This window comes from Adiantum capillus-veneris, chromosome 29 (genome assembly GCF_014529385.1).
Source record: "Adiantum capillus-veneris isolate H3 chromosome 29, ASM1452938v2, whole genome shotgun sequence".
In the NCBI taxonomy this organism is placed as follows: Eukaryota; Viridiplantae; Streptophyta; class Polypodiopsida; order Polypodiales; family Pteridaceae; genus Adiantum; species Adiantum capillus-veneris.
Window position 1 is genome coordinate 91,975,898 of NC_140959.1, and position 13,337 is coordinate 91,989,234.

Genomic DNA, 13,337 nt, shown 5'->3' on the forward strand with positions numbered 1-13,337 from the left:
CACAAAATCCTGTTTGTAGTGATCAAGTAAATTTGGTTGGTGAGATAGAGTTATCGGATGATAATAATAGTCATGACATTGGTTTAGACTCTTTGCATGATGTAGACCAAGAGAGAGCTACAGTTGAAGCTGTCATGCAGATAGTGCCATTTAGTATGGGACTTGAAATACATCCAATTGTTGTAGATGACGATGATAGCACATTGCACATGGACGGGAGAGAGGACATCCTTTGTAATATAAGAGCATTTAGCTTCTTTGAATGCCATGTCATTCCACTTTGTAGGCTTATTCCACATGCTAAAGTACATGGTTTGAGATCAGATGTTAGTGGCTTGAAATCTGCATTTGCTAGAGAAGGATATATCAAAGAGAAGGGTGCATATATAGTGTCATGTCTATAGGTCAAAGGGAAGAAATGTTGGTCACATGTATGCTTTCTAATTTTCACTTATAACCATTTCTTTTGATAATCATTAGTAAAATTATATTTATTGTTTGTTAAGATGCAATTGTGGACAGGTGGGACACAATATGGAAACAAGTCAATTTAGAGTTTGAAGAAGAAGTTGTTGCACTCCCTCAATTTGAAGCCCTTGCACACAAAATGTTTTATGTGTGGGAAGGCAACCATCGGTTGGCAAGCTGCATTTAAAGAAGTGTACTCTACAAATAAAGACAAGCATTGTAGAGTTTTGTATACGATCATTGATGCTACAAGGGCGCCAGAGATTGCTTTGCTTACAAGTCTTCAAAGAATGAGCTTGTGAGTATAATGATAAAACTATGTTGTTCTCATTGTTTATCATTTTTATTTGTAGTGTGATAGTTCGATGTTGTCCTTCATTCATAGGCGTGGTGCAACATCTCCACTTTAGATTGCTCAGAGCATGCCAATTTTTTGCTATGGGCATGACTCCTACATACATAATCATGGGAAACTACTTGCCAGAGTTCGCTTATGCAGTCATGGATTCTGGGCTTCCTTGGCACGGAAGCATGCAACATAGATCTTCATTGCTAGTCTTGTGGAGCTCTTGTGTAAGCCAAAGGGCCTCTGTTTGGAGTCTGGATGTGCGCATGCTCCTATTCTTAGGGCATGTCTCTCTTTAAGGCGTGCTTGTGCGTCATTGGATAGTGATGAGGCTTTGATTTTGACATTTGTGTTGCATCTTATTCATCCCCAATCAAGAGGGAAAGATAGGCAAGAGGCGAATCAGGAAAGATGTGGTGAATCAGGAGAATAAACCTCCCGTTGGGAACCCATTTGATCAATTGTGAGCATTACATTTCTCTTGGTCATGGACATGCTACTTTATAGGTGCCTTCTCTTACCTGGATTTTGCTTTTGCAAGCCGTGTATTCTTATTGCAATATCTAAGAACAATTAGCCTGCAATCACTGTGGTTTTGAATGGTTTTGAAAAAAACTTTGTTTACACTATATGAGATTGGTTGATTTACTTTGATGTGCTAATTTTTGCTTCATTGAAGTGCATTACCATTGTACATTGAGGTGGAGGTTAGAAGGATGGTGCGAGATCCACGGTACAATGTTCAAACCTACAATAAACCACATAAAAGACAAGCCTTCATCAATGACGAGTGTGATTCATGCTAAAGTATCATGTGTTGTACTTGATGAAACCAAATGTGAGAATTTCTTTGGTAGTTTCTCACTAAAGCATTACTTTTGAATTGGATATGGTAACAAATATGTACTTCTGCTATGCTAGAGTATCATGTTTTGTACCTGATGAAATCAAATGTCAGAATTTCTTTGCTGTTAAGAAATGATGTTAGATGGTCTTCATTAAAATGTTACTATTTTCTTTCATATCGTAAGAAATAATTTCTTCTCATATGGCCTCTCTCTCTCTCTCTCTCTCTCTCTCTCTCTCTCTCTCTCTCTCTCTCTCTCTCTCTCTCTCTCTCTCTCTCTCTCTCTCTCTATCTATCTTTCTTTCTTTTGTACGCAAAAGGCATACCTAAATCAATGATTAGTGTGATTCATGGTAAAGTATCATGTTTTGTACCTGATGAAACCAAATGTGAGAGTGGTGTTAGATGGTCTTCACTAAAGTGTATTATTGGCTTGGATATGGTAAGACATCATTTCTTCTATCCCTCTCTCCCCCTGTGTGTGTGTGTGTGTGTGTCTGTGTGTGTGTGTTTCACTTAAAGTTTGCTCGGTTATTATGTTTGCTCAGTAAAGTTTGCTCGATGCTTGGTAATACTCGGGCGGTGCACTATACTTCTAGAAAGTTGGCCCGAAAAGAAGGGTAAGCTAAGAATTTTTGGTGGGCAAAGGAGGAAATTGGGAAACTATGGGGAAGGTGCCATGTGGGAATAATGGAATAATGCCACATAGGGGAGAGTGGGCTCAAAGCAAGGGTATATAGGGCAAGTTGGGAGCCCATTTGGGTTGTATCACTTGAGAGGAGCTTGGCTATGGGGGCTCGTGGACATTTGAGGGAGAAGGGGGCACCATTTTAAATTCCCACTTGCCTGCCTAGGAACCTGGCCCCATGTTTTGTTCCCCGAGACACTAGCTCCCACCCCTTCCCTTGGCCCAAAAGTCACCAGCTACCCCATTTCCTACCCAAATAAGGCAAAAAATGGACAAATTAAATGGAGCCTTGGAGGAGAGCCTTGTTGGTTGAGGAGAGAGAAGAAATATTTTGGAATAAAAGATCAAAACAGGCCCCATTTATAGCTGCAACACCTGCAAACTTTCCAGAGAGCTCATTTTTAAGCAAGAGAGAGTACACCCCAACTTTTAATGGCCATATCTCTCTCATCTTTTATCTGTTTTTAGCCTAAGGATACTCTATGGACATCTACTCAAGATGAGATATGTCATTATGTCCTTAGTTTCTCCTAATTATAAGTGTGATTCATGCAAGAAGGGTTCTTCATAAATATTTACAGGTGCTACTCAGGTGGTTTTGGTGGTGCAATAGTTTTTTCTTCCGATGGTGTGACTCGTGCAAGGCTATAGAGGCACTCGTTTTCCTTGTCATTTGCATGCTGATAATGCCTGAACAACTTGATATCTCTCTTAATCCTTTGTTATTGCTTGAGTCCCCTTCCCCTGTCGTCTGTGTGGAGATACAAAGCTGTGTTTGCAATTTCTCCACAGTGTCATGTGTTTGCATAACGAAGCCATCCAATGCATATCTTAGCTTCTCTAGTGATATTGTGATTGTCTCACTTCGAATATCCATAATGATTTTATTGGGGGCTCTGCTGCTGAAGTCCATTGGCTCATTTTCAACAAAATGGATGTATAGTATCTTTGCAAATCACAAGGGACAATATGTGTGGTTCAGTGTACTCCCCATGCATGCAAGGTATATAGCTTTGGCATGCGTGTGAATGTCTAGCACAACACACTTATCCAGCTTCCATCTTCCCTTGCAGATAGAGAATTCAAACACATTTGGCCATGCTTATTCCTTGACCATCTATGGGGTGATGTCTTTGTTGATATCTTTCCATTGCTTGCCATTTGCCTTGCACCCACTCACTGGCCCTTGTTGCAACTCTCGCTTGGTCATTTAGGCCAACTGCATCTGCAAGTGTACGCAAGCGATCGTATGCTTTTTTAGATTTCTCATGCCCATCCATACGTGGCACAAACACATTTACACTATCTCAATGAGCGATAGAACTTAAGTTTGCATCACAAATACGATTGCAAATCCAATGGTACACATTGTTTTAAGTTATCACAACACACCACATTCTGTATTAATCATTTTGCGCCATGACTCCATCTTTATTAAGATACTTTACTTACAAATAAAGTATCCAGATTTCAACAAAAACTATAACAACACACCACATTCTACATTGATTTCTTTGCACCATGACGCCAATATTATAAGAAGAATTTACTTGCGAATAGATGTCCAAATTGCAATAGAAAATATAACAATACACCACCTTCTATATTAATTGCTTTGCTCCATAATTTTAAAAAGACTTTACTTTTGAATATAGATTCCAAAAATCAGCAGAAAATATCACAACACACCACATTGTGTTAATCGCTTTGCACCATGACTCTGTCATTATAAAAAGGTACAATTTAACTCAATGGTCGATGAATATACAAAAAGTTCCATTTACATTTGTCAAATAATCCAAAAAAGACAACTGTTTACAAAAGTGACCAAAGTAAACTAAAATCTAGGCATCATCTCACTAAGCGCATGTAAACACACCTTTGACACTACAACATAACCCAAAGTTATTGACGCCTTATATATCAATGCCCATACCTTTCCACGTCCATATCGACGTTCTTACACTCCGTCGATATGCGCCTCGATAACTGCGTCGATATGGAAGTGGAAATACGCGTCGAAAGGTAAAATTTTTCACGCGTACATTGACACGCATATCGACGCTAAAAAACTGCGGGGGAAAAAGCCAAACGTGCACGCAGGGGCCATTTTCGCCCTCAACACGCACGCTCAGATCTTGACCGAAACCTGCGCAGCAGGTATTATGCACTCTTCCCCCCCCCAACCCCTCTCTCTCTCTCTCTCTCCACATCGTGTGTGTGTGTCTGTAAGAGAGAGATAGATAGATAGATAGATAGTTCTATTATCGTCCTGGGAGGTCAAATATGACCTATGGGACCAAATGAACATGTCACGTGGTGTGAGTGGAGTTCATAAGTGACTCTCGATGCTCAAAAATGGCTGAAATGAGCGTCGCAATAGAGAGTCCACATCGTGGTTGGGAGAGGAAGGTATGTAGGGAGAGCTCATGGCTGAATATATGGGGAAAAGAGGACCTAATGTGGTCAAAAGCTGAGCACTCAAGTAGTGTGTGGTACTCACTCTCTCGCACTTGACGAGGGCATAAGGTGCAAAGTCGATGACACTCCTCGCCAGTGCCCCAACGTCCTGTCTCGCAGCGTAGAGAATGGGAGCTAAGACGAATGGAGGCAATGGTGCGGATCGCACTCAACGGGATGGGCTCAAGGATGTAGGAATGGGTTCGGTTACCTCGTTCCGAGAAGAAGAGAGATTTGTAGTTTGGGGCAACGTGTGTGGTGTAATGGCTGAAGCGAGAACCTCCGGATTTCTCCCAAGCCATGATACATTGGCGTTGTAAGAAGGCCTCATTAACTTGGGAGTCGATCGACGCATCCTTGACCAAGTGACATGCATCCCATCTTCCAAACCATTTCTTGATATCAAGCATCCACCCCGAACTTAGTATTTTGCTCTTGCATGTCTTTTGAACCTTTTGACTTGCTTCATATGCGATTCTAGGAAGTCGATGCAAAGGGCTACGTTGTGTCTTACGCATGTACTCCACAACCCTTTCCATGCCCAAGACCTCAATGGGAAGCGATCCGGACTCAAGAAGTAAGAGCATGTAGGGTGTTTGTGTCTTGACTTGGAGAAAGTTGGTGAGAAAACGCTTTTGGACATTCTCAAACTCTTTCCAAGTAGACTTCCCGATGCTTCCACCCCACACCTCCACTCCATAAAGAAGCACCGGTGTCACCAATGTGTCAAAGAGGTACTTTTTGAGAGCCCAACACTTGATCTCTCCTGCATTGCACATGTTCTCAAATGCATAATAAGCCCTCTTTCCGGCTTCCAAGCGACGCATTGCACAATCCTTCCATTTATGATTGGATGGAACCTCAAGGCCAAGGTACTTGAAGTGATCTACCACTTCAAGTTTCTCATTGTTGTATACAATGCATGGATTTTCGTCATTGAGGGTCTTTACAAGCATAACCTTGGTTTTGGATCCATTCACGATCAGCCCGCTATGTAGGCAAAAGCGTTCCAAGACACTCATAAGCTTTTGTGCATCTTCTAAGGTATGTGCCAAGAGCACTACATCATCGGCATAAAGCAAAAGCATGATCACCGCATTTCCAATCTTAACCTCTTCTATGCCTTCTTGCTGCATAAAATCAAGAACCATGTATTCCAATTCATCAATGAGTAGCCCAAAGAGGGTTGGGGAAAGTGGGCATCCTTGTTTGACACCAATAGTGCTTGCAAAAAATTCTGAAATTCCATCTCCCATACGTAATCGACATATCACTTTTTGGTAGATGCGAAAGACTGCATGCATAAATTCTCTCGGCACTTGAAGGCTTTGCATACGTCTCCAAAGATTTCCTCGCGGTACCATGTCAAAAGCTTTCTTGAAATCCACAAAGCAACAATACAACTTTTTTCCTTTCAATCGAGACGCTTCCATAAGAACTCGAAGAGTGACAAGGTGATCAATAGTGCTATGATGCTTTCGAAAACCTGCTTGGCCAAGCGCACGTTTGCCATTCTTTTCAGCCCATTCACTTATCTTCATCTCCATGATACATCCAAATAACTTTGCCATCAAAGAACCAACCATTATAGTGCGATAGTTGTTCACATTGTTTACATCTCCTCCTTTGTGCAAAGGTTTGATCCAATTTGCACTCCAATCATGAGGCATGCCATACTGAAGTACAAGGTTAAACATATCGCATATCCAATATCGTGTTTTCTTGCTTGTCCATTTAATCATTTCATCCTTGACACCTTGAAGGTCACCTGCCTTGCGAGTAGCAAGTTTCTCAAGCGCGCGGCATACATCTTCAATGGTAAAGAAGGGAGACATAAATGGAAGGGAGCTACAACCCTCCATCTTATCAACATTGGGTTGCTCATAGAGGTTCTTACAATGCATATACATATCCTCAAGAGTCAAGTCACCAAAGCTCTCAACGCGCTTGCCTTTTAGATTTTGCCAAAACTTGCCACATGCATGTGCTTTCTCTTGTGCTAAAAGAAGTTGTTTTTCGACTTCCCACCTTCTCCTCTTCTTTTGAACAAGTGCTTTGTATGTGTGTGAACATTCCAAGTAAACTTCCTTGTCTTTGATTGCATCCAATCTTAGCAAGTGTTTTCGGGCTTGACTACATTCCATGTCAAACCATTTCTTCTTGGTGCTACCCTTCTTAGACCTTTTGCAAGACATGTGTTTCACCGAAAAGCATTCCTTCGCACAAGAGAAAATTACTTCTTTGAAAACTTTCCACTTGCATTCTAATGTTGAGAGAGAGAGAGAGAGAGAGAGAGAGAGAGAGAGAGAGAGAGAGAGAGAGAGAAAGAGAGAGAGAGAGAGAGCGGTGTGTGTGTGGGTGTGTGCGTGTGTGTGTTTGTGTAGGAATGTGTGTGTGTGTGTGTAGGAAAGAGAGAGAGAGAGAGAAGTGTGTGTGCGTGTAGGAAATTAAAGAGAGAGATAGAGAGAGAAAAATGTGCGTAGGAAATTAAAACTAGAGAGTGAGAGAGAGAGAGAGAGAGAATTATGGTTTGTGTAAAAAATTAAAATTAAAGAAAGAAATGAAATGAAATGTTATATTAACTCTTCAAAAGGCCAAAGTGACCTATGAGACCAGAAAGTTACAATGTGGTAGATTTGATACAAAGTCAGAATAACAAGATGGCAAAATGACAAAATAAAATATTATGGAATCCTAAACTGCTGGGTGTGGACTAAGCAGCTAAAACAGCTAGTTGGGATAGGTAGATCATAGGAGATCCAGCATTTGTCCGTTGGCGGAACTCATCAATCTCCTCCATGGTCAGTAGTATGACCGGGTGTTGTGCATGTCGAGCCAAAGTGATGCAGCCTCTGTCGATGTTGTGTAGTCTGGCCTCCACAGTCGTGGGCGTTTGGATCTCCCTAGCTTAGTCGCTCGTTCGATCAGTACGTAGAGAGATAGGGAAGTAGACAGCGAGAGAGAGAGAGAGAGAGAGAGAGAGAGAGAGAGAGAGATAGGGAAGTAGAGAGAGAGCGAGAGAGAGAGAGAGAGAGAGAAAGAGAGAAAGAGAGTGATATATATATATATATATATATATATATATATAGAGAGAGAGAGAGAGAGAGAGAAGAGAGAGAGAGAGAGAGAGAGAGAGAGAGAGAGAGAGAGAAAGAGAGATAGCGAGAGCGAGATAGATAGAGAGAGAGAGAGAGAGAGAGAGAGAGAGAGAGAGAGCGAGATCGAGAGAGAAAGAATGAGAGATAGGGTACGTAGAGAGAGAGAGAGAGAGAGAGAGAGAGAGAGAGAGAGCGAGATCGAGAGAGAAAGAATGAGAGATAGGGTACGTAGAGAGAGAGAGAGAGAGAGAGAGAGAGAGAGAGAGAAATAAAGAGATAGAGAGTGATATATATATATATATATATATATATATATATATATATAGAGAGAGAGAGAGAGAGAGAGAGAGAGAGAGAGAGAATTAACTAGAGATAGCTACAAAGATAGAGAGAGAGAGATAGATAGTAGATAGAGAGAGAGAGAGAGAGAGAGAGTTAGGTTGGCTGACCAATTGCATGTGTGAAAAGGACAGAAACTTTCTCTATCTCTCTCTCTCTCCCTCTAGAAGAAACTATGGAACTAAAACTGGCAAAGGGGTTTTCCCCGCTACATGCATTGCCATGTACACCTGGAAGTGCACGTATGTGTCTACCCATATAGGATTTGACCAATAAAGAAGAGATTTTGACCGGATGGTCCTGATCTCCGTACACCTCTGGACCGAGGTGTACGGAGATTGGGCAAGACTAGAGAATGTGAGGTAGTTTACATTGTGAGGAGTATATATATTAAAACAACATTCATAATCATTGTAGATGGCAACGTCATCAACTAACATGGAGGAAAAGATTGCATGCTCGTGCACGCTCTGCAAGTATCAAATCCTACACAAGCGTAGGATATGTAATGAGCATGTTCACAAGTACGGAGAGTTTGCTAAAGAAACCGTACAGAATCTACGATACGACTCCTACGGAAGGGGCATTGATTTTCGCGACATAGCACCTACATCTGAGAGAGAGAGAGAGAGAGAGAGAGAGAGAGAGAGAGAGAGAGAGAGAGAGAGAGAGAGAGAGAGAGAGAGAGAGAGAGAGAGAGAGAGAGAAAGGATTATGCGTGAAGGTCCGACCAATATAGAGCCAAGGATGGAAGCAAAAAAGGACTTACAGACAGAAGACAACGGCATGGAGGAGATGCTGGATGCCTTCTTCCAGACAAGCGAGGAGAACGCTAACGAAGCAGCACCAGAAGCTGTGCGCCTATCTCCTGAAGACATGTTGAGGAAGTTGGCACGTCAACCAATTTATGAAGGCGCCAAAATATCGACGCTTTGTACTTGTCTGGAATTTTTGAATCTTCAATCAGTGTACAGGTGGTCAGATGCAAGCGTCACTACTTTGTTTAGGTACGTAATTTACAAAAGATATTTTCCGATTGCAACGATGACGTGCTTGGAGAGCTTTTTAATTTAATGTGGCTTAAACAGGTTGTTGCGTGAGCAACTTCTCCCAGCTGGCAATGAAATGGCCCCCTCCAGGCCAAACGCTTTGCAACTATTGACCTCAGTTGGCTTGGACTACAACAAGATTGATGCATGTCCAAATGATTGCATTCTTTTTCGCAATGAATTTGCAGATTGTCTGTCGTGTCCTAAGTGCGGAGCAATGCGCTACAAACAAGATGCAGTTGGTGAGACAGTGCCAGCTAAAGTGTTGCGGCATTTCTCTATTATTCCTAGGATAAAAAGCATGTTTCGTTGTGGTTCCATTGCAAAGTTGATGTGGTGGCATTCTACGAATTGATCCACTGACGCAACATTTAGGGTGCCCGCTGATTCAAAGGCCTGGAGACACATTGAAGATACCTGGCCACATTTTAAGAGTGAACCACGCAATTTGCGTTTGGGCATGGAAATGGATGGAGTCAATCCATTTGTCTTGAGAAGCTCGTCATGGCGCACTTGGCCTGTGTGCCTTATCAACTACAACCTCCCACCGTGGCTTGCCATCAAGAAGGATCATTTGATATTAAGATTGATTGTACCTGGTAAGTTCAAGGCAAAAAACATGGATGTTTATCTAGCTCCACTAGTTGACGAGCTCCAGGAGTTATGGCATGGGATCGACATAGCAGATGCAGTTGAACCAGTAGGAGAACAGCATGCAAGGATCCATGGACTTCTTATGTGGACTATGCATGATTGGCCAGGATACGGAGAAGCTTCTGGTAATGGTTCTTGATTTACAAAATTTTCGCTATTCACAAGCACTTTGCCTTGGCCTAACTCATGCTTTAATATATGTAGGGCTAACAACTTCGGGATACAATGCATGTCCAATTTGCGGGCAGTCTTTGGATGTGCGTTATTCTGCCTCTCTTTGAAAGACAATTTATCAAGGCCACCACCGTTATCTTCCATATGGCCATCACTTGCGCGAATGAATCATGTATCATGTATTCTTATTACTTTGATTTTTGTATAAAACGTGATGAATCATGTAAAACATCGATGAGATGTAGCTCGGAAGGCTTTCAAGACCGGCTCGCCGAAGCCTTCGGGCATCCCACATGAGACGTGGCTGCAGATCAGGGAGGATGAGCGGACATCGGACACGCGGTTCAAACAACAGCGTGAGGCCGTGCAGATACGACAGACGACCAGGGGGACATCTCATCTACACCTTTCTCTATGAGTTTGTGAGTTTCTAATCCAATCTTAACTATGGTGTTTTTTAAAACGCAATGAATCATGTATTCTTATTACTTTGATTTTTGTATAATCGCAAAATCTTGCGATGCATCAAGCCCCGACATGCCAGGAGGAGTCATATGGATATCGCAAAGGTATCCATGAAGTATTGAATGATCTTGATGCTTCAGGAGAGCCTGTAGACTGGAAGGCCTTACAGACTCGCTGATCGCTTGAGGTGAGACGTTAATATGTGTGAGTTGATTTAATTAAGTAAGTATATGTGAAGTAATATCAATACTAATTTTGTGAGTTGTCCTGTGTGCAGGTTGTGACGCCTAGTCATCAGTGGACCGGATTTCATATATATGCTTTGTGAGACACAGACACGCTTCTGTGTCTCTTTTTTGTATAGACATATATGGTTATGGTTATTGTTCAGACAGTTATTGTTTTCCTTATGGTTATGGTTATTGTCATTGTCATTGTATAGACATGGTTATTTCTCCTATTCTTGTATAGACATAGTTATGGTTCAGGTTTTCTTTATGGTTATGTTTAACTTTCTGGTTATGCTTATAGTTATTGTTAATTTTGTTATGGTTATGGTTATCTGCATTATGGTTTTGATCAAAGTGGTTATGGCCGGTTATGGTTTGAATTTGGTTATGGTTTTGCACAAATTAAGTTCGTTATGGTTATGCTTTTAAGTTGGTATGGTTATGGTTTTGCACAAAGTTCATTTCATTTCTTTCATTGGCCTTAAATCTCATGTGAGATCCTACATGGATAGCATGTAGGAGGCGTATACATGATATGGTTTTTTTTTTAAGTTTATGTAAAAACGAAGGGAACTCTGCCGAAATTTCTACGGGAGCACGGTTGATTTTGGTGCTGCTCGCTTTCTTGGGCAGAGGGCAGGAAGTCTGGCTATGGTGGCTGTCCATCTTTTCACTGGACACAGGCCAGGCTACCTGTCCTCTGCCCAAGAAAATTTTTTTCTATTATGGTCGTCGATATATACGTCTATATTTCCGTCAAAATTTGCGTCGCTATCTGCGTCTATAACTACGTCTATATTTGCGTCTATATCTGCGTCGCAAATAAAGCCTTTCCACGCATATATCGATGCAGATTTTGACAGTTTCACAGGGACGCAGATAGCGACGTTAAGTGTCGATATATACGTCGATGACACCTTTTTTTGTTGCAGTGTGAGTTGAGCTCTAACATATCTAAATGCTCACTCATTGTCTATTTGAAATCCACTGACACCTACGCAGTTGCTTTTTGCATTGAGCAACTATGTGATTGGTGCAATGATTTTTTAGAGCATTACAATGTGCCATGGCAAAAGCCAATTTTGGGTTGCAAAGCTCAGGGGCCCTCCAAGGAAGTAGGGCATGCTTTATGGGGTCTTTGATGTTGGTTTCTTGCTTCTCAATGCCCACTCGTAGTGCCAACCCCCAATCAATGACACCCACATGCGGCACACCCTTCTTAGTGAAGTCAATCATGATGTTCCATGGGTGCGAGTCACGGTGTATAATTCCTTTGCTCTGTTCATGTAAAAAAGGCACCCAATTGAGCATATGCTTGCACATCTCTAACTCTTGCTCTGTGGGAGGGCGTCTAGGATCTTCTTTTTGAGCCGCCAGTATGTTAGAAAATTTTCCATTGGGTGGTGGAACACACTCTATCATGTCATTCAGAGCCATTCCATTGAAGCGAGGAAAAACCAGGGACCATGGATCTTGGTGTGTTTGTGCTATGCATCTAACAATGCCATTCAGATCCATTCCATTGAAGCGAGGAAAAACCAGGGACCATGGATCTTGGTGTGTTTGTGCTATGCATCTAACAATGCCCATGTGGAAAAATTGCATGCTCACCTCTAGAGAAAAAGATTGGCGGCTCTCTGATGCATCTCCTTTGAAGTCTTTGACCAAATATTGCACTTCTAGTGGCAACCAAGTGACTCCAATTGTGCACTGTGACACAACTCCGTAGCATACTTTCCCAAGCTTTCAACCATATTTGCTAGCTTTAGGTGTGAGGTAAACACCAATGGAACACTAAGAAATAAAACGGGTGCATAACAAATGCTCGTGATCCGTCCCAGCTTTTGTATCTGATCTTCCTACTACTGCATCTTAGGAGGACGCTGCTGAATAAAAGATGGATCTAGATTTGTGGCTATGGACATCTTGAGCATCAATATTGTGCACTCTTTTCGACTTTCACCTCTCTACACGCCATATATTAGTCCAATGGTGTAGCTTTGCTACATCCGCTTGGCTAGATCCACATCCGCTGGTGCATCAACACCCAAGTCTCTTAAGCATTGTGTCATATTTCCCACAATATTATCTATTAGCCTACGGATAGCCTTTGCATCTACAGCTGAGAAGTATTCCTGAATTGCTTCAATTACGGTATCAAAGAAATGATCTCTGTGCGTCTCACTCTCCAATATAGAGGTGATCTCGTCCGTGGTCAAGGCACATATACACGTTGTTAGGCGCATTTTTGACACCTTGTTTTGTCTTTAATTTGTACATATGGACATGATGCCCGATGTGAAAAGGGTGTGTGGGATTTCTTTTTGTGGTGTTTTTAGCTTGCTTTAGCAAGCACATGTACATGCACTGCAAGTCGCTAGTCTAGTGACAGCTGTAGGGCTACTGTAAGTGCCCGTGAGTGAGTTTTTCTGAAGTAAGACTTGTATATAACTTAAACTCATGTACAAATGTAAAAACAATTCAGCCAAAGTTCAGAATCTTTCAGGTTTGAGCTTGTT

General features: G+C 41.8%; 1 protein-coding gene across 1 annotated transcript; it reads left to right on the forward strand.

Annotated features, from left to right (window-relative positions):
• Positions 1–8,993: 8,993 nt before the first annotated feature.
• LOC147419582 (uncharacterized) lies at positions 8,994–10,230 on the forward strand. Its single transcript, XM_086505830.1, has 4 exons — positions 8,994–9,253; positions 9,335–9,479; positions 9,948–10,074; positions 10,154–10,230. The coding sequence occupies exons 1-4, from the start codon at positions 8,994–8,996 to the stop codon at positions 10,228–10,230; spliced, it is 609 nt and encodes a 202-aa protein (XP_086361956.1).
• The last annotated feature ends 3,107 nt before the right edge of the window (positions 10,231–13,337 follow it).